The sequence below is a fragment of the Anser brachyrhynchus genome (genome assembly GCF_964034855.1).
Source record: "Anser brachyrhynchus genome assembly, chromosome: Z".
NCBI lineage: Eukaryota > Metazoa > Chordata > Aves > Anseriformes > Anatidae > Anser > Anser brachyrhynchus.
Window position 1 is genome coordinate 69,760,803 of NC_137697.1, and position 26,880 is coordinate 69,787,682.

General features: G+C 45.5%; 1 protein-coding gene and 1 long non-coding RNA gene across 14 annotated transcripts in view; one reads left to right on the plus strand and one right to left on the minus strand.

Moving 5' to 3' along the window:
• The first annotated feature begins 1,547 nt into the window (after positions 1-1,547).
• On the plus strand, positions 1,548-10,490 carry LOC308185374. The gene is made up of 2 exons (XR_013943335.1): positions 1,548-6,697; positions 7,168-10,490. It is a non-coding gene; the product is annotated as an uncharacterized lncRNA (long non-coding RNA).
• PALM2AKAP2 (PALM2 and AKAP2 fusion) overlaps positions 8,755-26,880 on the minus strand; it is a 257,742-nt gene continuing 239,616 nt past the window's right edge. For 6 of the 13 annotated variants that reach the window (XM_080573327.1, XM_080573331.1, XM_080573333.1 and 3 more), the window contains 2 exons: positions 19,507-19,685; positions 8,755-12,226 (listed from right to left, as the gene is read on the minus strand). In XM_080573327.1, the coding sequence (XP_080429453.1) occupies positions 12,134-12,226; positions 19,507-19,685 (272 nt within the window). In that variant the 3' untranslated portion in view covers positions 8,755-12,133. The other 7 variants (XM_080573326.1, XM_080573329.1, XM_080573332.1 and 4 more) reach the window with 3 other exon arrangements.

The window sequence follows — 26,880 nt, forward strand, 5'->3', positions numbered from 1 at the left end:
CTCATGAGTTACATAGATATTTCCAGGATATTCTGAGTGTTCATTCTCATTAAATGTGCCTTTTAGAGCAAGTGCTCATGGAAGGGTATAATTTTATTTCAGCAATTGCAATACAAATGCAATATAATTTTAACACAGGCCCTAGAATATTTCCCACTGCAAAAGACTTTGCATGAATATCATATTTATCTGATCCCACAAAGATTTCAAAATTGCCATTCTTTATAATCAGCTTTTCCATGAAGCCCAGTTCTCATTTTACTAATATTTAAAGGGACTTTTGCATCTGCTTTAAAATATATTTGTGCAGAATTAACAGAACGGAGCCTTAAGAGAGCGGCTCTTGACATTTAATAAAACGCATCTACAGAATTGCTGAGAGTAGTTTAAAAGCAAAAATACAGTGGTACAGACCACTGGAAAAGGACTATGGTGTTTAAGGACATCCCACCCTACAGCCATTTTGCCTGGACACCCACCTGAGGCCAGCTCAACACCACGTCACACCAGCTTGTGGAGTTTTGTCAGTCTGACCAAGTACGGGTGTTTCATGTTATGTGTTCCGATACACTGAATTTTTTTTTAAACCTTTTTTCATGGTTATGTGAATGGGGGCATGCTCAGGCCTGATCCCAGATGAAACTACCGCAGTGTTGCAGTGCAGGAGGTGAGGAGAGCTGGTTGAGGACCATGGGGAGGAGCAGCTCTTTCAGTAAAGATCTGTTTTTCTACAGAAACTGCACCTTCCTCAAAAATGACCGCAAGCTGCAGTGCCAAGCTGTGCTCTCTCCCCTGTGGTTTGGAGCCCGGCTTCCTATCCGGCTGGTGCTTACAAGGCAGCCCACCTCCTGCAGACACGGGCACCAGCTTCTGCTCCGTCCCCGTGGCTCACCGGGGACCAGGACCTACGAAGGACTCTGCATGGTGCAGGGCCCCTGTAGGGGTGCACCACGAGGTGTCTCAGACACTGCGACCCCTGGGCTTCCTATCCAGCATTCAGGAGGCACAGTGACACCAGATGACACACTGAGACCACCAGTGGGGGCGTGTGGTCTCTGACACCTCTCACCAGAGGCCCAGGCCACAGGCGATGCAGACACACGGCTCCCAGCTCCCCAGGGCCTCAAGGCCTCACCACAGCCCCAGCCAACGTGCACGCACATGCCAGCTCCTCTGGCTGTGTGCCTCCTTCCTGTGGGAAGGCTGCAAAGCTAGAGAGAAAGAATTTTCTCCTCAGAGAAACCTCCAGGGATGCACTGGTGCTGAGGACAGATGCTGCAGCCCCCAAGGGTTTTCTGCATGGCAGGGCAGGGGAGACTCACCAGCCTTCCTTCCGTTGGAGAAGCTGGAAACATCAGCACGGTTTTATTTCCCTTGGCACAGATCTGGCTGATAAAGCAGCACCATAAATCTGCATTATCTTGCTTTCACCCCTCCAAGTCAGGGTTTTGTTTATTTTTCTTATTTCGGAGTCCTCTGCTTACCTGGTTGGAGTCTCCTTTGGGCTTCTCCCTCTGCTGGACAAACAAAACCCAGCATCCCCTACATGTGCTTTTTGCTTAGTCTGCTTTTTTTTTTCTTTTTTTTTTTTTTTTTCTCTAGCACAAGGAATTTAGGCAATTTAGTGCTGACAGTTAACTGTATGTCTTAACAATAATCCTCTGCATGGAGACAGGGAAAAAGCTCCTTGCGGTACTCAGCATCTGCTTGATCAGCTGGACCACAGGATGAATCCTGCTGTAGTTTTTAGATAAGCACCAGATAATACTTACACTAAATGATTTTTTTTTGGAGCATATCCTACTTTTCATGGATTTGGCACACAAGTGCCACAAAGTTCAAGTGTGCAAGCAGTGATGGACTTAAGAAATGAGATGAAACAAGTTGTCCTAGAACTGAAACTTAATCTATACTGTGTTGAATAAAGTGAAACATGTCCAGTTTGGAAAGATGAATAACCATTGCAAAAAGATGACTATTAAAAAATTTTACTACCAAATGCACTACAGACAATGATCTGTAAAAACCTAATTCTAAACCCAAACCTGCCCTCCCCTCCCGAAAGCTCTGCAAATCTATTTAGATATAATTTTGTTTATATACCTTGCACATTTGTTTGTTTTATTGTAGGTCTAGAAATGTTTATGGCTGTGGTGAATGGGTACTGAAAAGCTTGCAAACGTTTAAAGAATAAGGCGTTTGAGAAAAGGAGAGCATTGTGAATGCTTGAAGACACAGGCTGTCTCTCATGCTTTTGTACCTCTTAGTGCTCTGTTTAACCTTCCTCTTTTTGAGGAGAGGAGGGCAGGTGGAAGTATTCTTTGAAGTTCTTTTGGAGACACCCTTGCCTGGAAATCTGGCTGTTTTCACACTGTAAATCACAGAATCACAGCATATTAGGGATTGAAAGGGACCTTGAAAGATCATCTAGTCCAATCCCCCTGCTGGAGCAGGAACACCTAAATCATGTCGCACAGGAAAAATCAGGAAATCTCAGGTTAGCCTTGTGCATGGCCAAATTTACATCTCAGAAGCAAGTGAAGGATGGGCTGAGGCCACCACCTGCAGAAGACCCTCAGTGATATCCACCCCTTAGGTTTAGAGCAGGCAGGTCTTAACTGCTGCCTCTAAGTCTCTGCACACTCTACTGGGCTAGGTCCTGAACAAAGAAATTGGCAAGAAAGACGACTATGGTTTTCATCACTGGGTGTTTAAATTTTCCAGGCTGTGTTATGCATAACATCCTGTCAAAAGTGTTCACAATTTATTTGGAAAACAACAACAAGAAAACAACAACAACAAAAAATGCCAAAAAAAACCCCACCCACAACCAAGCAAAAATAAACAAAAAAGAAAAAACAACAATAAAACAAGAAACCACGTACAGCCTGAGAGCTGCATATCTTGCAGCTTACTCTGGTGTCACTTATGAGCTTCACCACCCTCTTTTTCCACGTGGCAGCTCTTCCAGCAGGGTTTACTGAACTTCTTCAGCTCAAACATAACACAAAAACACAGCTCCAAAACAGAAGAACAAATTCTCAAACATCTTCCTTGACTACAGAGTACCAGCTGCTTGTGACTGGGCAGATCCTCTGTGGACTGCCCCCCTCAAGGCTGGTGGCAACTACCCAGCTCAGCCTGAGGTGGTTTCAGGGTATGAGGCTGTGGAATGGTAGCATCACCTGTGTGTCACTGTTTGTCTCACTGCAAACACTTCCCAGCAGCAGGTGAGGGCTTCCAGGCGACCTCGCATCACGAGGAGGGATAGCGCTGTTTGTTAAAATGTACCATAGCCACACCTAGATAATTATCTGTCTTGCACCTCAGAGGCTGGGGTGCTTGCTTGGGGCTGGCAGGGTGGAGAGGTCCCTGCGACAGCAGAGGAAGGTGCCAGCATCCCAGTATGTCAGGGCAGAGGAATCAGTTGTTTTCTGCTCCATGCGGTGATGTAAAACTGAAGGTGCTCCTCCACAAGGGTGCATGGCGGGCTATGGTGGACTGCACCCCTGCCTGCTCCCCTGCAGGACACTGGTGGAGAATGGCACAGATGGAGTTATCTTCATCAGATAGGGCTCTGCAATCCTGTGTGGAGGTGTCACCTTCACTTCACCCAAAGGGCAGGCATGCCTCAGGTCCCCAGGGCCAGCAGCGCTGCCTCAGACAAGGTGCTCCAGCAGAAAGCTCCAGGCTCCAGAGAAAGCTCTTGTAGGTATAGCAATGTGGAATCTCATTGAATACTGCTCAGGAAGATTTTAGCAAGCATCCTCCTAGGCAGACAGTACTGAGTGAATGAGTCACAAACAGCCTTGTGTATCCATAGTAGTCCAGTATGTGTATGAAAATACATTAACGGGACTAAAATATTGCTCCTCTTCCTCTGAAGGTTCCCTTCCTCTGAGGAAAATTTTGGAGTCGAAGAGGGCTATTGGGTAAAAGGTACTAGGGAAACAAGAAAGACTGGGAAGCTTTCCAGCAATATTCCTGCTGCTAACTTTTTCCAGGCTGCAGTTCTTCAATGTCTAAGAAGCATGAATAAATATATACACAATAGTAAATTTTAACTGTGTGGCAAGACAGCTGCTGTAACTGGCATTTGTTATTCTTTCCCCCTCATTTCAGTTCTCTGTGACGTTCAAATCCTTACCGAGCTAAGGGTTGGATTTTACGCCCTGTGGTATTGCTGCCGAACTGGCCGTGGTGGTCGAGAGCAGGGCTTCTTCTTCCTGCTGCAAACTCCACTTTTCCTGGCAAGCTTCTCCAAGAAATTTCATACCTCCTGAAACTGCATGTGAGCAGTGAGGAGACATTCCCCCCACCACTTCACCCGCTTTGGCACGGTGTTGCACAGGGCACCTTGGTCTCTGTCTGAGTGCCAGTGATGACCCTGCCCTTGGACGTCACCTCCACAGTGACAGTGTGAGCCACTACCAGATGAACAGAGCACAGCTGTCTGGCCACGAGCTTTCAGGCTTCTCCACAAGGACACATGGCCAAGGCAGTCTAGGGCAAAGTGGGCAGATGCCTAGGAGTAAAGCCAGAGAATGACCTCCCTGACGTTTAAAAACACACTGATTTAATACTTCTATGTGGGAAAGGTACGAGAGATTAAGGAAGATCTGAAAAATCAAGCCCTTTAGGGTACTGAAATGCTGTCTTGATCCCTTGGCACTGAAGCATCTCAATAGTAAATTCCTTGGAAACATCCTGCAAAGCTTGGACAGACTATATTGATTTATCTTTTAATTTCTAAGCTCAAAGAAGCTGCATGCCTGTAAAGTACAGGACAATGCTATCATTCAGCTCTTTCCTTTCTCCATTTGCTGAAGGCTGACTCAACAGGCAGTGACTGGGACGGACACCTGGGATGAATCTTGTCCTGCACCAGCGTGGCCTGGACCTGGCACCACATGAAACCTGTGCTGTAACTGGCAGAGCTTTTTGTCTAGTTTCCAAAGAGCTGGCTAAATATGCTTGTTGCTGTATAGCTTCCAACCGTGCTCAAACATGGTCCGAACTTGCTTTCAGCTGGCTTCAGAAATGGCTCCCCGCATGAATAAATTACTATCAGCAAGATTTCTCCCTATTTGTCTTTCTGTTTTCCACTGTTATAACACTCCCCTCTGACCTGCTTTACTTATCCATCTCTCCCCCTCTTCCTGCCAGAAATTTTCACTTTCTTTGTACAGAAAGTACCACAACTTGCAATTAACTTCCCCTTTAGAAACAACCCTCTCTACCTTACATAAGCTCAGTCTGCCTTCTCTGGAGACTTCCATGGCTGGAGCTTGGCTGAGCTGTTTCCCTCTAACACAGAATTAAAGGAAAGCTTTAATCACGCTCCTTTTGGCATGAATAATGCAACCAAGAGGCTTCATTTCACCTGGCTCTGCCCCAACACCCTTCCAGATCAACCCCAATAACATGTCTGCATTGTCTTATGCTGCACTGACACAAGCCCACATCACTGTTTTGCAGATGGTTTCAGTGCTGTGTAGCCCTCAAAGAAAAAGGACTTTTGAGGTATTTAGGTATCCTAGTGCTTTGGTACATTTGCATCTGGTCCACTTTAAGGTTTGTCTTGTGGGTCTTTGTTTATCTTCCGCAGGGTCCTTTGGCAAAAATACCCGAGGGAGGGAATCGACCTGGGAGCAGGCCTCACAGGAGGCTGGTGGGGCCTGCAGAGGTGGTCAGTAAGAGACCTGTGGTGGGGGACATGGTCTGGACGAGGGTCTTCTCTATCCCATGAGGCTCAATGGGAGCAGGGTGAGATCCTCATGCTCATGGGGCCCATCTGATCTTGCTACCTGAAAACAGCTGTTTTGGGTGAGAATAGGATTGCATGGAAACCAGGAGAGAACAGCAAAGGGCAAGGAGACGGGAGGGAACAGGAAAAGGTACAGCTTTGAGTGTCTGGATTTGCTGTGGGCTGGTGCTGTGGCCCAGAGCCATGCTCCTAGGGGCGGACAAGCCTTACCAGTGAGTAAGCAAGTGCCCTACTTTGTTGCCTTCCCTCTTTCACCCCTATTAATTAGGGCCGAGCACTTCCTGCCTCCTCCACACAATGTGGGGGTGACAGAGCTGCCTGGCAAGTCAGTTTCCATTGTATACCAGGGAACTCCACCTTTCTCCATTGAGGTGACACTTCACAGACGCTCAGGCTCTTCCCTCCTTTCTAATAACTGGTTCTTTTGCTTGCAACACTTCCAAAGCCTTGCATGAGCACTTCACCAGGGTTACGTCCCTATCCATTTGTTTTGCTAGCACTTTCCTGGCTCCTCCTTGTTCAGATGCAGTTTGAGGGCTCTGCTCATTTTAATGTAAGGCAGAGAGAGATGCTACGAGAGGAGGAAGTACTTACAGGGGCCATATCTACTTAAGCATCCTCCCTGGCACTGCAATACAGCCTCGCCTCCAGCTCTCCCCCCATCCCCTGCAGACACCTTCCCAGCTGGCAATGTTCCCCACAGCAAGAGATTAGCACCGCACAGTCCCTGCACGGGGCAATGCAGAGTCTGCAGTTGCTCCCAGCAAGGGCTGTCTGGGAGCTCTGGTGCTCCCGAAGAGCTCTCAGAGGAGGAGGCACACCCTGGGCATTTTCTGCGCTCCCCATTCCCTACAGTCTCCCAGCAGGAACCTCGTGAGATGTGCTGTGGCTCCCCTGATCGTCTTGTGCTGGCTGAGGGGGGCTTGCTGTGTGAGTAACACCGGTGCTGTCTTCATGGTCTGGGCACCTGTATGGCCTGGAGACGATGCCAAAGCAGTGACTCCACCATGTTGTGTACCTCCCTTGCAGATGCCTTGCAGAAGGATGGTGCCTCGAGCCTCCCTCCATCCCTTGGTGCCACCACTGTGACTTGGTAGTTTGTCTGGGAGGATTTGTATCACACCTGAAAGGCAGTGTTAACCTTAGCCAAAGGGGCTACATCTCTAGGAGGGACTGGAGTGGGACCGAGGCAACCCCATCTCCTGCTGGTGCTCTGGCATTAATGCTTAATGTAAAAGCTCTCTTCCTGGAGATGCTATTGATAAACCAGTGGGTTAGGTGACCAAGTAACCAGGGCCCAGACAGAGCTGGCAGCAGACCCTGAGGTCTGGATGGCATTTTTTTTTTTCTATTGATGCTTGTTGTTAGTGTTGTTGTTTTTTAATGTGTTTTTACCCTAGTGCCATTGTGACAAGATGACAGTATAACCCCTGCCTTGTGGTCCTGCACCATGTGAAACATCAGGATGCTGGTTGGTTTTTCATCTGGGAAGGAGCACAGGGCTGGACCCACCTGCTGCCAGCACTCCTGGACTGCCCACCCTAGTCAATTTGATAATGAGACCGTCATCAAAAGTCATCTTCAGAGCTAATATCCATGCTAATATTTCTAGCTCTGGTCCTGCCTAGCCCTATCTCTCCTCTGCTACAGCTTGCTATGCCCAGGTTTGGATTCCTTACGGTGTGTGCCCCACTTTTTTTTTTTTTAATGTCCTATTGCCACACAGCTCTGGAAAACCCATCTTGTGTTCTTGCCTCCACCCAGTCTGGGAAACCTGACAGAGATGGTGGTGCCAGCTCTAGGACAGCATTATGTTGGAGTGTGGCTTATGTTGTTATGTTGTTGTGTCAGGGACAACAAAAGAAAAGGCACAAAGATATGGGTGCTCCTCAATATCAGCAGAGGCTTTCTTTCCCATGCTTGGCTATGCCAGAAGGGTGGTTAGCACAGCTGCAAAGTTATTTTTTGAAAGGTTCCTATCTATGCTTTTCCTGTTTGCAGGATAAAATGGGAAAAAGAAGGTCATGTGTCACCTGCCTGCAAGATTAAAAATAAAAAATAAAAGGGTCTGGGGAGAATCAGATGTAGTCATCAGTGTGGCTCTACCTGGCCTTGTGGCCCTGCATCAGATCAAGCTAAATCTGCCAAGGAGATCCTCTGCCTCTCATTTGCTTTCTCATTGTGGCGAAGACCGTAGTCTCTTAAAGCCACCTGCAGCATTTAGAGGTGCAATATACTCACCTTATACGTGCCTACCCCAGAAATGATGGATAAATTGTCTCCTTTATAGTCCTTAACTACTTAGCAAAAATACCCTAAGGATTGCCAAATGCCATTTTGGCTACGCAGTGAGGTGGCAGGTACTTTAGATGTCCTAAGTGTTTCTAATTAAACAAATACCAGCAACTGCTAATAGCAGACTTTGTTGCCAAAATTCCCGCCACCCACTGACATGACTGCCTGAGTTGTACAATGTCTAAATCTTCAGGATTTGCTCACTGGAGAGGAAATCCACACTTGACTTTTCTCTGCGGGCATTTCTGGTGTTGCACGTGGAAGGGAAGCAGGAGGGCTCACAGAGGGTACAAGGGAATCACTGCACGTGGCCCAGCGCCCACAGGAATCCCTGTGTTCTCAGCCTCTTCCAGTGGGGAGTGTTCAGGGTTGTAATTAAATGAATATACACTGAATATTCCTGGCATGGGGAGGGTGGTTGGTGTGAGCCTGCCCGGTTCCCATCATGCCCCCACAGTTGGTCTCCAGCCACCACATATCTGACACCCTAGCACCTTCCAGCTCCCATATGGGCAAGTGTGGCCACGGCTTTCCAGCAGGGATGGGGTCTCTCGTGGCCAAGCTGAGCAGGAAGGGGCTGAAGCAATGGGCAAGCAGCAAGAAGCATTGGAGCTGGCCAGCCACCCTGCTTCCGCGCCCTGCGGGGGCACGGAGGCACAGTCAGCTGGATAGAAACACAACACGGGTTTCTGTTTTAATGAGAAAATAATTATATACTTGCATTGTAGGCCTCACAGTCACTATAAAACAGAAGCAGGATAACATTTAAGTGGTTAACATACAGAAAGCCAGGTATTGTTGAAACTGGTTGGTAAGTCATGACAAGGATGCCACCTTTTGGTTGCCAAACAAATCAATGTTACTGTATTTTCCTTCAGACAGCGCCAATACGGAGCAAGGTGAAGCCCAAACTGGCAGCGTTTAAGACAAATTGCTCAGAAAACCTGCACTGTAACCCCAAACTGATTATAATCACAAACGCTAATGCTTAACTATCCCTCAATACACAGTTTCATTAAAACCAGTCTTTGCCACGGGAAAGGATCTGAGTGTTTCTTCTGTGGAGACAAAGTTAACTCTGCAATAGTGCTCCTTGGTTGCATTGGATATAGTTATATATAGATAGATATGTATTACTGGCGTATACTTATAAACACCTAAGCTCGGTAGCATGCAAATGAAATAACAAAGAGGCAAGTAACCTGCATAGCACTCGCGCTGTCGCAGCACTGAACGCGTGCTGCGGACGAGTGTCCATAATTTCTGGAAGAGAAGAACACTGCTGGATGCAAGGTTTGGCTGCTCGGCACTGACACGCCACACGCCTCCGGTGCAGGGGGCAATGTGATTTGCAATCCAAAGACCAAGGTGGGGGTCAACGCAACGCAAGAGAAGGTGCCTCATGATGGGTGGTCAAAGTCAGTGGCTTCCAGTGAGAAGAGCGGGAGGGAAAGGTAGACCTCCACATTAAAGAAAGAAAAAGATGCAAGTTCCTGGGAGCACACACCAGGGGAAGCATCGTCTGATGCAAGACCACCTCACCATGAGCACAGGGCCATCTCCTCTGCTCAGGACACTTTTCCCCAGTCTCACCCCTGTTCTGCCCAGGGGGTGGAGGGAGCCTGGTACAGGTGTGTAGCGCTCGTGGGTGCTGCTATGTGACGTACGGTCCTGCTGGGATGCAGCACCAGTCGCTTGCCTTTCCTACAGCCTCGTGGCCAGGCTGAACCCACCCAGATGTGGACCACGGTTCACTGCTAGTCACCTGGACTTGGCAGTGGGTGCCTCTGTCAAGGTCGTCCTGCCCCCATGTGCGTGTGGTGTCCCCCCTGCACCCAGGCTAGGGCGTCCTTGTGACAAGCTGGCTGCCTTCCTCACTGCAAACAGGCCAGCAGGGCTTTCTGTTGCTCAACAGCACTGAAGGAGACAATCCACAAAGTTTACATGTGCCTATAGTCACATCCACTGCACTTCCCTGAAAATAGGCCTCAAAATGCTGTAGTGTCCGCGGACAGAGAGAGCATGCTGGAGGAAATTGTGGGGGGAAAAAATCATTTGGTTGCAAGCTCTGTGTTTGTTTAAGAAAAGCACCAGAAGTATGTTCACAGTATTGGTACTCACTTGAAATGAGCTCACTGTTTCAGGATAAAACAGTGTAGCAGGCCATAAAACCAAGGAGAGGCTTAAGGGAGGACCAGCATTGAGGGCAATGGTTTTAAAAATAATTCAAAATAATAATTGGTTGTTTACAAACAAGACAGAACATTTTATATAGAAAAAAAGCTGTGTCTTTTTTTTTTTCTTTTTTTTTTTTTTTTTTCTGTCACCTCCCAAACTTGTTCATTTCTGGTCCAGAAATTATGGTTCCCAGTTGTAAAATACTCTTATTGTATTGCTTGCGTGAAAAGAAAAGAGTAAACCCGCAGCCTCTATACTACATACAAATACAAAGCACAAGAATAAATACCACATTTCTTTTCCTAATTGTCAGCTTACAAAACTGGTCAATACTTTGCAATTGTGACTCATGCAAATACCATGTTGGGTCAAATTTTAATATCACAAATACTGCATTAACTCAGTGCCTTGTTTTTATATCCCCTTTCAGAAAAAAAAAAATAGCACTCACCCCTGTAGCTGGTAAACAGCCTTGGAGAAAATAACACACGCACCGCCATACGACTTCTTGCACACGCCTCACACCTGCATGCACACACGCACGCACACCTGCACACCCACGCCCCCATGCACACACAGATGCACACGAATCCTTCACTGCTGATCCCAAGCCTAAGCAACGACTAGAGGCTCGACGGTCTGCTTGTAGCGCTGAAAACACTGGCTGAATGGCAAAAGTCACGTTTTTCTTCCTCTGTCTGCTCTCCCTTGCTCAATCTTTCTCACTCACTTCCCCCCTTAACTTTTGTGTTGCCTGGAAACCTGGAGACTCTCACAAAGCACTCTGCTCCGAAGGCTTTTTATGTTGTATAAATATAGTTAAAGACGTAGCTATCATCTTTCTTCTGTATTTCATACCTCTTCCTAGGCCAGAGTCTGGCTTAGTTCAATTATTGCCTCATTTAAAAATTAAATGTCCTTTATTTGTATTCATTTCCCACTACCTTTCTACTTCAAACTACCCATCTTCATAGGTTTTACACATACGCCATTCTTTTCCCTCCCCACCATCAAAAAATAGTTGTAATCCGCTAAATACAGATTTTCTATTTAGAAACTTTGTTATGTAAATATGATCTGAGAACCTGGAGCTCAGGTGATATTGCAAGCGTATAGGATCCTAAAGCTAAGGTAATCCATTTGGCTTAGCTCTCATCCCCATCTATTCCACTCCTTAATTGTGATGGCTTGTGTTTGCAACACAAGGACTGTATTTTACTGAGCCTAGTGGATTGTACATTTGCAATAGCTGCTTCCCCATTTATTTATTTGTTTTTCCTTTTAAACAGATAAATTACTAGATAAGGGGAGCAGAACCCCCCCCTCCAAAAAAAACCCACCCCAATCCCAGTCCCAAACCCAAACCCTTCAGTCCCCTCAAAGAAATAACATCAGAGGGCAACGTCGTCGTGTTTTGGTGGTGTCTTTGTGGGGGGGTTCGCCGAGGTGATGCTGACAGTCTCGGTGCAGCGGCTGCGGGAGGAGAAGAACCTGGAGGTGGGTCCAGCGGGGGGCTGTGAATCTGGCCAGGGGGATGCACGAGCCTTCCCCTCCAGCCGCTTCTCCGGCCCATGGGGATGGCCTCCCACCGGTCCCAGGGGGTCCCACACCCTGTATCCCCCCCACCCCGGGGGTTATTTCCTAGTGGGGAGACAGGGGAGAGAGGAGGGGGCATTTCCTGGGTGCGTTTTTCCTGTTGTTTTAAGATTGCCGGGAGCTGGATCATTTCTGTGTCTATGTGCATCATCGAGTTTGTTGTGTATTTAATAAATATCGGATTTAAATGCTGCTGCTTTTTTTGTTTAATTTTTCCTCCTTTCTCTCTCTCTTTTTTTTTTTTTGTTTTCGTTTTGTTTTTGGTTTCGCAGCTGCTCTCCTGGTGCCGCCGCGTGGTTACTCGTCCTCCTCCCGGTTGGCATAGATGCCAGCTTCCCAGCGCAGCGCCAGGGCACTCTTCCTGCGGTTCACTCTGGTGGCCTCCAGGACCTGGTTTGGGAGAGAAAGGGAGAAGACACCCGTCACTCAACCACCCTGTCCCCACGTTGGGGTGCCCCTCCTCTGCAAACTGGGGCGCCGCATGCGATGAAGCGCTTGCTGATGTGACAGAGGGGGGGGGCGCACACGCTGGAGCCTGTGAGATGCTTACTGCAACACAACACCCCTGTAGGCAAAATTAGGCAGCCCCCCCAAACCCTTGCATCTTCTTCTCGCGGTCTTTGGCTTTGCAGCAGCCCAGACACCGCAACTGAAGCACTGCTGGAGTGAAAAACCACTCCGTGAACATGGGGAAGTGGCCTGACACGAGGAGGACCCGCGTGGTCTGCTACGAGATGGGCCCTGGCACAGCTGTATGTTCTTCATACACAAGCACGCAAACATATACACACACACATGTATAAAAAATACTTACAGTCTGTGTATTACATATATATGCACACACATGCACATACAGAAGCAATTATTTTAGGTAGGAAGGTTTTAATATGTGTTCCAACAAGGTGAAAAGAATAATTCAGACCAGACCAAATGGTGTTAGCATGTATGTGATGCGCTCCTCTGAGAATAATGAACAGCAGAGGAGTATGCCAAAAGGAGATTTGGGGCCTTCTTGAAGAAGCACACAGCAACGTTATTTCCTGACCAACAACGAGTAACAGCCCCATGATCAAACTACAAAGCTGTCAGTGTCCACTGCGCTCAGTGGGTTTTAAATCAGCCCTCCCAGAGAAGACAAATTTTAAAATATTTAAAGAGATAGTAAAAAAACAAGCATAACAACAACAAAAAATAAATAGCACCACCACCAGGAAACCAACAACATGTGACCGTTCACTGAACTAATATTTGCCACCCCAGGTCCTCATTGCTTCCTGAAAGTTGCTCTGCACTGTCTATGACTGCGCAGGAGTAACCGGCCTTTTGAGAAAGAGAGATGCCATTTTACTCCTCTGTGTAGAATGCCAGATGTGGTGAGGTCTCAGGACTTGGTTGGAATAAATATAATCAACTAAAGACTAAATTGTTCTTTCAGCTTGTGATAAGCTGTGGCTGGACCAGTACACACGTGCTAGGGGCTCCTGTACTGACAATATCAGGAAACCAGCTTTGAACTGTCAGCTGAAACTGCTGGCAATAATTGTGCTTACAGGAACAAGAACACTTCTTCATTTACGCTAAAGCCCAAACCTCCATTCGGGTCTTGAAGGTGAGGTCGGTTGTGTCCACTTTATTATTTCCTTTATTATTTTCTTGCTTTTATTAGTGTATTTTTTCCTTGATTGTTCTGAGTATGACTATGAACAAGCCAAAGAGCTAAAGACAAAATCCATCCACCAGAGACAAGTATGAGCCAAATCTCCATCTGTTTCCCAGCACTGACCAGGGCTACAAATCTGGTCCATGTCCACTGGAGGGATTTATTGCTGAGATTTTGCTCAAACTCAGGTCTCCTCTTTGCAGAACCACCATCAGAGGTGGAAACAGGGTTGAGCAGTTTTTGTTTCACCCACTAGAGGGTAACTGTGCCTACAAAACTAACGATTCATCCAAAAGTCAGTGAAAAAATCCTTCTGAGACATCAAGCACTGTGTTGAAGCTACTCCAGCTGCAAGGCTGAGGATTGGAGGTTTCACCTACGTGCCTGGGATTTTGAGTGCCCGAGCCAAGGAAAGGCAACCCAAACCGAGCCTCTGAACAATGCAGAAAATAAAACTGGGATGTGCTATTAGGGCATCATCTTCTCATCTTCTCAGAATAGGAAAATACAGAGGCTGCTTGAAGTTTAGCAATGAAGGGTGAAAAAAATAATGTTATTTTTTCAGATAGCAACAGGAATATACTGTGAGACAAGAGACTATCAAAGCCACTAAAGGATAATGAGTAAAGAAAACACAGAAAATTGTTGTTTTCCCCACTGGATAATGGAATAAACACAAAAAAATAGCCAATCCAGCACAAGTTTCAAATCAAGACTTCCACTGTCACAGAGTTGTGATGTATTTAAGTGAGGTCTTATGAATTTGGCCTGTAGGTTTGTGCTAGCTGAAAATAAAATGGATTTTATGTCATTTATAACAATTTCTGGTCAGTGTCTTCCTTGCCGGAAATCATCCCGTTGCAGTGGTCTTTGATGTTGTTCGTAACAGTCAGGACTCTGAAGATTTCAGCTTTAGATCAGTCACCCTATTGTTGTCTTAAGAGACAAGTCAGGGTTTCTTCCATTTACCACCTGTCCGCAGATGTGCCCAGAAGCCTGTCTTCTGCAAACATCACCAGAACTGTTAGAAGAATTATGTCAGAGACATGGAGGGCAATGAACACAGGCTTAGCCTTTGCAGGAAAACATGTACTGATGTCTGGCATATTATTAAATACCAGAGATACACCTAAGCGGGTAGTTAACAGCTAAGGATCCTTTTGAGCAGCTACCCCAGAAGGATCTTTTTAACTTACTGAAAGGAGTGTTTGACCTGCTGTGTCAGATTTACGCCTGCTAGAGAAAACAAGTACACAACTGGAGTTGTCTGAAATTGGTGGCTGAGCTCAAGAAAGGTCACAAAGCAAGCAGTTTGCTCGTCCTTGGGCTGTTGACCTGAGCTGGCCGTGCCCTGGTAGTTGGGCCTTGTCAGTCAAAAAAGCAATGCGATATAAGATGTCCTATTTGGGAAAGGCAATTTGCCTACAAGCTGCATTAAAAGAGGAAGAATTTGGAGCATAGAAATTGCTGCAAAGGAAGGACACGTACCAAGATACATAAGGTTGTAGAAACCTCTCGGTAAAAAACTGCTGCATGGATCTTGTGGTTACAGCTCTGGAGTCATGCTAAGAATCTCAGAGGGCTCTTTACTGGCAGATTTGATATAATATAATTTGAGGATTTGAAGAAAAGACTGAAATGGCCACCACTGTCAGGTGCAAGGTTAATTTATCTATCCACCCTAGAGATGGAGACCAATCTGTCCTGAATCTCCCTCCAACACACATAATAACTGCTCTCTTACTGGTAATGAGAATATAAAGCAAAACAAAGCTATGCTTTAGTTCACAGCATATTTATTGCCACCAGCTGGTGCTGAGTGAAACACACTACTGTACAATACAGGCTAATTTTTATTGTACAGTGGCAGCAAGACTGATGTGGAAGCAAAATGATTTTTCTGGAACTTCATATTTTATTGATTCTTCCCATCTGGACCCAGAGGAACTAAAAGCTACAAAAGAAAGAAAATGCAAAGGTCTGAGTGACTAAATTCTGACAGTTCCATGCAGAAAGACACCTCCAGGGAAGCGCCCCATGCACGAACAAAAGCATGAAGGCACAAAACAGACTGGTTATTCCTGCAGACGTGACTGTGCCTGCTCAGGAGCAGAAAACCAAGTGCTTTAACATATAACTACAGCTACTGAGAGACAAAACACACCTGGTTCTTCAGTACAAAGATATTTGCTGTACTGCACCTACTTAGGGCTAATCCCTGGATATACCAGACCTCTAGTGAGCACGGTGAGGAGCTGAGTATCTGAACCAGAACGTGTTTATCTGAAACAAGACAGTAACTGTACTACTGCTGCTGGTCTGTGCTGTAACATAAATTGTGTGTCCTCTACCATAAAATCCAGTATGCTGGTTATCTATTTTGTAACCAAAAAATTTTCAGCAGTAACCTTAGAAAACTGCGTAAGCATTACCTAACTGCAGTTGTGACCTATAGCATGATTAGTGTTAAGCAAACTCGTAATAATGCCCAGTAAATCTGAAAATACTTTCATTTGTAAGGACAAAACCAGACAGTTTTAAGGATAAGTACAATCTGCATATGAGCAAGCACACAGTTATCAGTGGTCGGTCCCTTTACAACTTCAAAAGTACGTGCTTTAAGCACAGGCTCCGCTGCTTCTGCAACAGATTTGCAGGGCTGCTGCCGTGCTGAAAAGACACATCTTCTATCCAATCTCCATTCATGCGCACTGATTTCCAGCTTTCTCCTTGTATTAATGTCCTTTTACAAGGTGGACAGGCAACCTAGGGCATATTGAATCTACACCTTAGCTCCTGCCTCCCACACAACATCGGATGCTCTGACCATCACTGAGTGCTTGTGAGCCATAACCCAAATTGTTGTGCAGATACCATGGGGGAGAAGAGGCCTGGCCTGAGTGTGAAATCAGGTTTCTGGAAGTATGCTACTCCTATACTGATTAATTCCCCATAAATAATCCACACAAAGATCAATCACTGGTTGGTATCAGTGAGCTAAAACCCAGAGTAAACTATTTAATGAATTGGGAAGGACATAGATTTTACTTTTCTTTACTTCTTAGGAGAGATGATGTTCATATACTTGTCTCAAGGCAGCTGATGTGCTATGAAACAGGGTAGTAGTGTAAAGTTTGTGTGTGTAATGCAATGCTGATGCTGGCCAGAGGAGTGTCAGTCATCACCAGGATCTGTTTAGGTAAGACCCGTAGAGAAGTCCAGATTTACACGTATGCCTGCATAGAAAATCACAGGCAGTTGAAATGTCCATGTTTTTGAGCAGGTTGTTCCTAAAAAACACTGCAAAATTGTAGCTTGTATCAACTCCCTGCTCCTAAAATTGTTGCATTTGGCAGAGCCCAGCTTTGTAGGGATAACGACTGTGCACACATCCTGCTAACATGTCAAATGTCACTGAAAATATCCTTTTTTAAAGCAGGTCTGTATTTCTTCTAAGCTGAGACCAACACTGATGCTAAGTAGTGGGACTTCCATCAGTTGTCACATCACAAGGCACAGGAATGAGAACAGGCTCACAAAACAGACAAAGCTGAGACCGTGCACTCAGATCTGTCTCTCTTCTTCCACTGACGAAAGGTTGGTGTGTGGGTTCCTTACAAAACGCATAAGATTTTGCTACTGTTACATACCCTGTAATCAGGGATGGAGGAAAGCCACAGCAGTTTCATGCAGTGTCAGAGGTTGCCTGGACCCCAGCTTCAGCTTCATCAGCTGAATGGTAAGAGGGATCAGGGCAAGAATTTCTTGCTTCACGCCTCATAAACGCTCCAGTCCTGGGCAACAGCTCCCATCCCTTTAATTGCAACCCCTCCCATGCCAGAAGTTGTAATTAGAATCCGGGGGTTAGAAAACCAGCCACACAAACATTTGTTCATGAGAGATAAGACGGGATATCCCCCACACACATTTGCATCCCTCTTTTGATATGAAACAGCACTGGCACACAGCATGAAAATGCAAACTGCAGCAACATGCACTTGGAACCACCATGCAAGAGGAAGCAAAAGTAAATAAGCAGTTGAAAAGTACCTCGGAAGTAACCTTGCTAGACAGTAATTTACAGGTGTACTGGCAGAAAGGGAAAAGACCAGCATTAGTACATTGAACAAGCATGTTACAATTAGGAAACAAGAACAATATAAAGAAATTGCAAGAACTGGCACATCCCAGAGTACAGGATTTCAAGCAACTTGGTGTCATGAAAAAAAAAATAAAAACATTAGTCCATTTTTTTTTTAATAACGTTGCTTGGCCAGTCTCAGTCTTGTTTACTGTCAGTGCTTGGCTCATTTTTTTGCTGCCGCTTTTTCTCTTTTTCTCACCTGCTGAAGCCTACACATCCTCTTTGGAAGAAACTGCCCACTTGCTGGAGCAGTGAGATTCTTCCAAGAGCAGTTGCTCCTGATTTGCCTTCTGTTTCTGAAGGGCAACACCTGCAAGCCCCAGCCAGAGCTGCCCTGTTGTAACCTCCCAAGCCAGACATGAAGCAGAAGGTGGTGGTGTCTAAGGGAGAGGCAGGGCAGTTGTCCTGTTGAAACCACTCTAGCCTTTTGGTGCACTGTATGCACGGAGAAATGAAACCCTATAGACCAGTACTGCTTGGTGTGCTCAGAACGTGGACATTGAACCTCTCAAAGACCCCATCCAGGTGACTGGCCAGGGGAGCAAGACTCATCACCGTGTGCCAGCTCACATCCCATGCCACAACAGGAGCCCAGCAGACAACGATGTCTTGCTCCAGTGAAGCTGATGGAAGTTTTTCAATAGCTTCAGCAGGAGAAGGGACCAGAAAGCTTCTGGTGTGTACTGGGAATTCATCTGCTTGTGCTTCAAGTCAGCCCTCCTACTATGTTTTAGCAGAAAAGCAACAGGACCCCTCCACATTTCACTCCTTCTGGTTCTCTTGTGCCACTTCATAATATTCACCAGTACAGAATAGGAGTTGACAGACCAGTGTAGTCTGGTATTCACATTACAAACCTTCACTTACTTCTATATACCTAATGAGACTCTACCTCTACTAAGAGTTACTAGAAAGCAGTTTGCTTGGAGCATGAGCTCCTTGCACCTGGGATCATCGTTCTGATGTCTCTGGGAAGTGCCTGGAGGGCTCTGGCTGCTTCAGCAAACACAAAACAAGAACCGCGTCCATTTAAGAAGTTTTATATCTCACTTTATGTCTCACTACATTCTGCACTGACTACTCACAGCAGTAATGAGTATGAAGGAGAAACATCTTGTGCGTTCTTGGGAAACAGGCTGTGCAATGTATGCACCTGAATTTTGGGACTTCCAGCTATGAAATTCATAGCTCCTCTTACTATTGCCTCCAGTAAAGAAGATGTTAATTGGGTTGAACTCTACTACAGCAATAAGTGAAATGCAGGCACCAATTTCACAGACTGAAATTCTGGCCAATTTTCTGTTTCTATTTGTGTGGGAGAAAGACAACAACTCCAGTGGGAAACGGTATGCTGCACACTGAAGGATCCAAGTTAATTTTTGAGATGTTCCCAGTCCGGTTCTCCAAGGGACTGCTTGTAGGGAATTTATCCACTTACACTGAATCCCAAGCATGCTGGGACTGGACTTTGGGAGTCTATGAACAAAGGCATGGATACAGATCTGATCCATTAAGTTCAAAGAGCTGCTACAATAACACAGTGGAAGGTCTTCATGGTGTGTGAATTAAAATAACTGGCAGCTGCCTACTGCCCTTATTATTAATTTAATTAACTTAATTAATTAAAATGGATTTTTTTTTGAGTTGCCTTTGATATTTGCACTGAGACTCCCTCTCCCACCCTAGTAGCCCTCATCCTTCCATTTCCGTCATGCTGGCCCTTACAATGCGTTACAACCGTTAAAACATCTGCAAGGTGATCTGACCAGATTCTAGGGTAATACATACTTTTGTTCTCCAAATCATGATTCTCGTGAATCATGGTCTCTGTCACACAGCACACACCGAAAAGGAAAGTGCACTTACACTGCTGTCATCCATCCTCTCCCGTCTCTTGGTTTTGTGTGTTTCATAATCCTCCAAAAGGGTCTCCATCAAGTTCTTGGGCCGCTGGGCTCCTACAGGCTCCTCAGACGGCAGGTCGGGGTGTGAGATGGGGCCCTCTGCAGTGGGGGAAGGAGGAGGCTTGATTTTCTCAATCTTTCCTGCAATGACATGGAAAAGGAACAATCTCATCTAAGGTCAAGGACTCACCAAGTTGTTACCAAAAGAAGACAGCTGGAGAAGCATTTTTAGCAGGGTTTGAGTGAAGAAGCAGTTTGGAATGAAGCTTAGGAAACAACCTGATAAACCAGAATGGTCAAAGGGTTTTAAAACACTCCCCCTCTTCCTGAAATCCACTACATCAAAATATTGCAAAACCTTTCTACAAAACCCAGCAAAAATTACTACATGACACAAGGCAGACTTAACCCACAACCACCGTTTACAGGAGGATCTGGCTGGCCTATCTCCTACATGACTCACCTCGGTGATCTGGAAATGTATGTAAGATACTGGAAAAATGCAAGATGATTTCTTTTCTTCCTCAGACGATACCATGCACTGGATACCACTGTGTATTAGATGTCCAGAGAAGGCAGTCTGGCTAAACAGTGCTGGCTATTTTTCTTCTTCCAGTGCTCTTTACCTGCCTCGTAAGAGCTCAAGGCTTTGTGTAGGCCCCTGATGTTACTCTCCCCTGGAATATATCCTGCAAGCTGCAGATGGCCACACTGAGAAGGCTACTGCAAGGAGCTGCAGGAGAGCTGAGGGTTGTCCTGGGGGTGGATGCTGGCGGGACAGCATCCTCTGGGGACGACAGCCTGTGCTTCTCATCGCCACACAAGGATCCAGCTGGCAGAAGACTGTGCGTTGGTGGCTCCAGGGAGGAGAGCCTGGCTTGCCCTGGGGGGGGAGAATGAGGACAACAGGGGCAGGCAGTGGTTGTGGGAATGTGGGAATATGGTGTGGGGGTCCTGTTCTGCCTGACAGCAAAAATAAATGCAGGGGCAAAAGGGTCCTATCTGTACATGCCAGAAACATGCTCGGCTACAATGGGAAAAAAACAAATGCTGAAGCAAAATCAGGTTCCCTTTTCCATGTCATGGAAGATCTTTGAAATAAGACTGTTCAATGGATGGGGAATAAAGAATAAAACAAAACTACTACTGAACCCCAAACCATACAAATAAGTGAAGTAGCCAAAAAGATCATGCAGATTTTCATGAAATTTCCTGTTGCTAGACAAATGAAAAACCTAGCTGTTCCTTCAAAATGCTTTGTTAACACTAGTAACCACTAGGGAGCAGCCTTGAGATCTCCTCTAAGAGTCAGTAGTACTTAATGGAAGAAGTGAAACCTGAGTCAATATTACAAGAAATCCCCTTGTCTGGCTTGTTTCATTTCTGACCAGCGCGGAAAATCCCAGCATCACTAGTTTCTTATTACAGGCTTACTTTAAGCTGGCTGGTGCAGGGATGAGGCTGGGAATTTGAGCATCCCCCCAAGCAGAGTGGGTATTTCCATGAGCAGCCATCAACCTGCTCGTTATGTCCAGTGAGTAAAAAAAGACTGCTGGAAATGAAACGCTTGGTTAAGGGTCAGGTATCCTGTTTTATTACTTCATTCTCTCTGTAGTAAGTAACTCCTTGGCTGTCCACCCATCCTTAGGGATGCAGACCCATCACTGGCTGCTCAGTCCTACAGACAAACCTTGTTGCAGCAAACAGCCCTTTCCATCCCCTGCCCCTGAAGAATGATGCGAAGTGTGGGCTTTGGGGATCCACATTTTAGAGGGGGGATATTATCTCCAAGCAGACCTATCCTACCTGGGTGGAGGGCCCATCCATTTCAACGCTGTGACAGCAACCCTGCAGCAGCCTGCAGCTGTCTGCATCAGCAGTGCCACGGTTCCCTTTGCATAAATAGAGAAGCCAAGGTAGAAACGTGCCTTGCCCACAGCAAAACACTGGTTTGTTGGTTTGCATCCACAAGAAATCACCCTTATGCAACCATTTTGTCTGTGTATGTGTATGAATTACACTGAAAACTAGAATTCAGAGCCTCATTTTGACCACTTCTCACAGAAGAGCAAGTCTCTCCCATAAGTTCCTAATAATTTGGTGAAAATGAGTAAGAGGGTGGGAGAGAGAAAATCCTACCCATGCCAACGGTGTTGGAAAGGCTGGCAACTGGCACAGCCAGGGGGAGGCTGTGGTTAGGTGACGGGGCCTGGTGAGGCCTGAGGGCTCTCAGATCCACCACAGACATCCCCACGTGCCTGAGCAGAGCTGGGCTCCAGCACAGACCTCCTCTGCCAGCTCAGGCTGTGGTAGACATGTTGCTGGGTTCGTTTTCTTCTGGCAGATTTCCATCCAGATAAGTACCGTTCTCAGGCATTAGGTATGTTCAGCATAAAAGCATCATAAGACGCAATGATCGCAGGTGCTTTCTTTCTGCTTTTGCCTACTACCTGATCCACTCAGACACTGCTGGTGGTCCTTGCCCAAATCCACGCTGAGCGAAAATGGACTTGTGCTCTCAGTCAGAGGGAAATAGGGTCACATTTGTGGGATTCCAGAAGAACTGCAGCCCCCAAGTCACACTCACATGGTAACAGAGGGTATCAGCATCCTCCTCCTCCAGGGGAAGGCACTCACCTGTAAAGTTGTGTTTTTTCCCCTCTGTTAAAGAAATTCTTTATGGTCTGTGAAAAATATTCTGTGGCCTCAGTCCTGGTGGCAGCTGCCCCCACTGCATGACTTCAGGGATCTATTAGGAATTTTGATTTCTCTTTATTTCTTCCCCTATTTTCCGCTCAGAGCTGCTGCTATGCCCCAGTTGAGTGTCTATAAGACATCTCCTGGCACCTCTGTGCAAAACGAAAGTCCTGGAAGAGCTGGGGATGGGTCAGCTCCATCCTAGCCAAAACCTCTGCAGACTCCTGAGGAGCAAGAGGGGTTTTGAAGAAGGTGACTTAACCACCCCTCGGAGCTGATGGGTGTCCAAGCATTTGCTGTAAGCTGAGGAAGGGTGGGCTGTGCATGCTCTGCTGGTCTGCTGCAAAAGTAGGAAAGTGTGACAGAGGAGAGGACCTGGAACAAGGGCCTGAGCCACCACTAAGTAACCGACTGGTACCAAGGACCAGCATACATATTAATTAGGGTACAAAGGAAATGAGAAGAATCAGGCTTTGTACAGGTAAGAGCAACTACTTCCTGTTGACATTTTTAAGATACCTGCACAGCCGAGAAAACTTTTCAAAAGAAGATATTTCAGCAAGATCGATCTTTTTAGAAAACTAGCCTGTGCTGAAGTCAGGGGATAGCTCAAATATCTGCAAAAATACTATCCCTGTAATGCGGAGCCTCATTACCACTCCAGGTGAAACGTGGTCTTTTATCTTGAACACCAACTGAGCAACATGAATATGCAAACACAAACAAGCAAACAGAAAAAGAAAGAAAGAAAAAAACCAAAAATGCACACTGCTTTAAGACCCTTTCACTTCATGTACATTCTCCACTAGGGAAAAGATAAGAAAGCAAATGACAAATGAGCTGGGCTAGTAGGCTGCTAAGGCACTCCTGGAGATGTCCTGTCCAGAGGATGAGCACGCCAGATCCTTGCAGAAGGGAATGAACTTTTCTTTCTCCATACTGGTGCTTACGAAACAGCAAGGAATCAGTATCTTCCACGAACTCAGGCTGCATTTCTGCTCAGGCATTTCTCAAAATTCTCATTTTAAAAAGGGGTTCATGTATATGTATTACTCCTATTCTTACTCTTTACACCTATAATTGGCATTATTAACTTTGCAATGGCCACAAACATAAAAAATATCTTGCTCCAGAGTTTTTGCTTCTCCTCCCACTCTACAAAAAGTCTCTCCAGGCTGAGGTTGAACCTGAGAAGTTTCCTTTAGTGTAGGTATTTATTGGTGAAAAAAGAGAGTGGAAAATTGTTTTCAGGCTGAAATGGCTCCTCTGACAGAGGCTTACACTCCACAGCTGTTACTCAGGAGAAGAAAGCCAGACAGACAGCATGCCCAGCATTCCTCACCATGTGGAGGGAAGAGTTACCCTGACATTAAAAGATCCATGATCACTCGCATTCATAAACTGCAGTTTCCCTCTGGGCTTTTGCCTTCCTGAAAGTCTCCCATTCAGCTCATAAACTGGGAATGACAGAAGACGGCTAATTGGTGGGGAGCTCTCCCAGGCTGATGTGCAGATGGGGCTGAGCTCCTACACAGGAGAGCAGGGAGCACAGCGCTGCCTTGTGCCTCATGCAGCAACGCTTTGGTCACAAACATCAAAAAGGGAAACGTGGCAGCTTCATGACAGCTTCCTCCAGGCACGGCTTCTCATGCTAGGGATTTCCCCCTGCCTTGTCATGAGACAGCAAATATTCTCTCTGACTGAAAAGCCTCCGCTGAGCCCAGCCCCCTCACATAACGATTTTCACAACTCAAAAATAAACTTCCTTTGCTGAACAGGATTATGACAGACAGGCACCGTATGCACTAAAATGCAAATTTTTCACAGTCCAAGTAATTCTAATAAAAAGGATGTGGTCATTACATCATCAGATACAGACTGGAGCCCCTCGTGTCACACGCTCATCACCCTGTTCCAACGAGCTATCAAACAGCCCAGCTGATCTGCCCAGGAGGGACGGTGAGCCACCTGCATGTTGTAGGAAAAAACCACTGGCGTGCTGTGCAGCTACTCACCCTTTCCATGTTCCACCTTAGAGCATAACAATGCAGGAACCATTCAAACTGAAATACAGTTTCACAAATATTTTGGGATCCACAGTGTCTCTACTTTTAGCCATCATTTAAGCCAGACTTTTTTTTTTTTTTTGCCAGTCCTGTGTTTCATTGTGCAGATGTAACTTCTGAGCAAAGGAGTTCGCATAGGTTCTTCCCTTCACCATTCTGACATGACTTGCAGAAGGTCTTCTCCTGTGTATGCATAACACATAGACATCGTTCTGCTAAATGACTGCGTGTCTTACTCCAATGCTCTAAGGTGGGTTAAAAGGCATCTCTGAAACAGCTTTAAAGGATACTTGTCACCAGTACAAAGGTTTATTGCTGGTATCCCTGTGGGCTTGTGTTGAGAGGCTGTCAGATGCCAGCTGTGGTCTCACCCCCATTTCCATGAAGTTGTATGTCAGGGCGGCAAAACAGCCTGTTTGCTACCTAAAGTAATTAGCAGTTATTTCACACATACACCCACGTGAATCGCGTTAATCTTCCACACTCAGTCAAAATAGCAGTTCAGTTCACTGCAGTCATTTTTTGCTGGTTTGTGTTTCTGTTCCTGCATAGTGGCCATTCCCGGTGTGAAGGGGGGAAAGGAGCAGTAAGTAACCAGGGAGCACCAGGAGTCCTAGTAAAGCTGCTCTACCCATCCACCGCCAAACAGCAACCTGAGAGGTAGGTCATTTCTAATCAAGTTAGTTACTGCACCTCCTCAAAAGATTTCTGGTGAGTTTATGTCTCCCCACTCAAAGGATAATAACAGATTTGACAAATTTAGACTTCACCCCCTAACCCCTCTCTGCCAAGGCACCCTGAAGATGCTAATTCTCTGGCAAAGGCAATTTGAAGACAGAAGTGCCTCCATTCCTTCAATTATTTTATTTTTTTTTTCCACAGCAAACTAGATGTTCAGATTACAGTATCATGAATGCTCTAGAGCGTATTCCTCATTATACCCATCTATACCATACTTTTCGGCTCTGTAAATCACCTCTGTAACTGTCAGGAGTGAAGTATTACAGCCAGAAGCCAGATTTTGTTGCCTCTGCTGAATCTCCTTTTGCTCCTATTTTTGTAAATCCTGAAAAGGTGCTGTAAAATATTAAAACAGAAGTTGCTGCAATCTTCCATGGGCTTGTGTGGTATTCTTTCTACTTATTTTTGAGGATACCTGCAAGCTTTACTTGCAACACAGCCGGCTGCAAGGACAAGGTGAGCTGAGGGTACTCACCCTGCACCACCAAGGACATTGAGCTAGCTTACAGCAGCTGAGAGCTCTGCTGAGGCACATCCACTGCTTAGAAAGCAGTGAAAGTTGAAGATTTAAGAAAGTCTTAGACAATGGTCTTTCTGGTTCATTTGATCCATGACATCATTACACACATTCATCTTTTTCCTAGAAATTAATTCTTTGCCTTGTCACCAGCTGCAAACTGCACTAATTTGAGTCATTGGCAAATACATCCCAATTTTCTTTCCTGAACATACGGCAGTTGGACATTTAAAGAAAACTGTCTAGAATGATTCATTATAAATATAAGTTTATATTCTCATTAAAATGTAATTTACAATGAGCATTTTAACATCAGACAAAAAGTAAATGCCTTGTTGCGTAGAGAAATAAGAACTACCAGAAGTACACTGTTTTCCCAGATGCTCTGTTAAAACAAGCATTAGTGTCAGCAGCCCTTCCAAAATCACTTGTGAGGAAAATGCAACCATTATCGGCCTCATTTCAAGCACTTGAGCTACAGATGATGCTGTTTTTCAAAGTGGTCATGAGCACACCTTTACAGAATGAGGACTTCTACTAGCTGAAGACCATGGTGCCATGTCTCTTACATCTTGTCAGATATTGCTCAAAACACACAATTTTTGGAGACACCCTATCAAAAAATTTTGTTCTACAGGAGTAATAATAATAGCACTCCAAAGAATTTATCAACATCTGCTACATTTTAATTTTTTTTGGCAAGAAACATGGGTTAAAATCATCTTCTTCACAGAAGAAACAAAAATGAGTATTAGCTATTTATATGCTGCATAACATTCCCAAGTTCAAACTCAAATTGGGTAATGGACTCAATCCAGACCTTTTTGAAGTCTTCAATTGCTTTCAAAAGAAAAGAATCATCCTGCACAAGTTTTGAAAGCATTACTGAGGCAGTCAATGATTAATGGAAATAAGGATGGAATTTAAGCACTCTGGGTAAAATTAATGCTTCTTCACAATGACCATGGTTAATAAAAACTTCCAAGTGCTTGCAAAGCGTATAGAAATCTATACTCAAAAATCACTACACAGAAATGAGCTTGGCATGTGTTTCTGTTTGTGGTTTTTTTTTTTCCATTTCAGTTTTTTTGATGTCTTAAGAAGGCATGAGTGCTTAATTTTATTTTTGAAAGGGGAAAGGGAGAGAGATTTACACTGTAACTGTTATGAATGCAAGCCACCATAAGGAACCAGAAGCTGATGAGGCAGAAGAGGACTTCTACTGAATCTATTAAACACTTTGTTTGAGACACCTGTTTAATTCAGTAGTGAATGACATCAAATGAAATGCATGGCTCTGCAAAGCTCTGGAGAT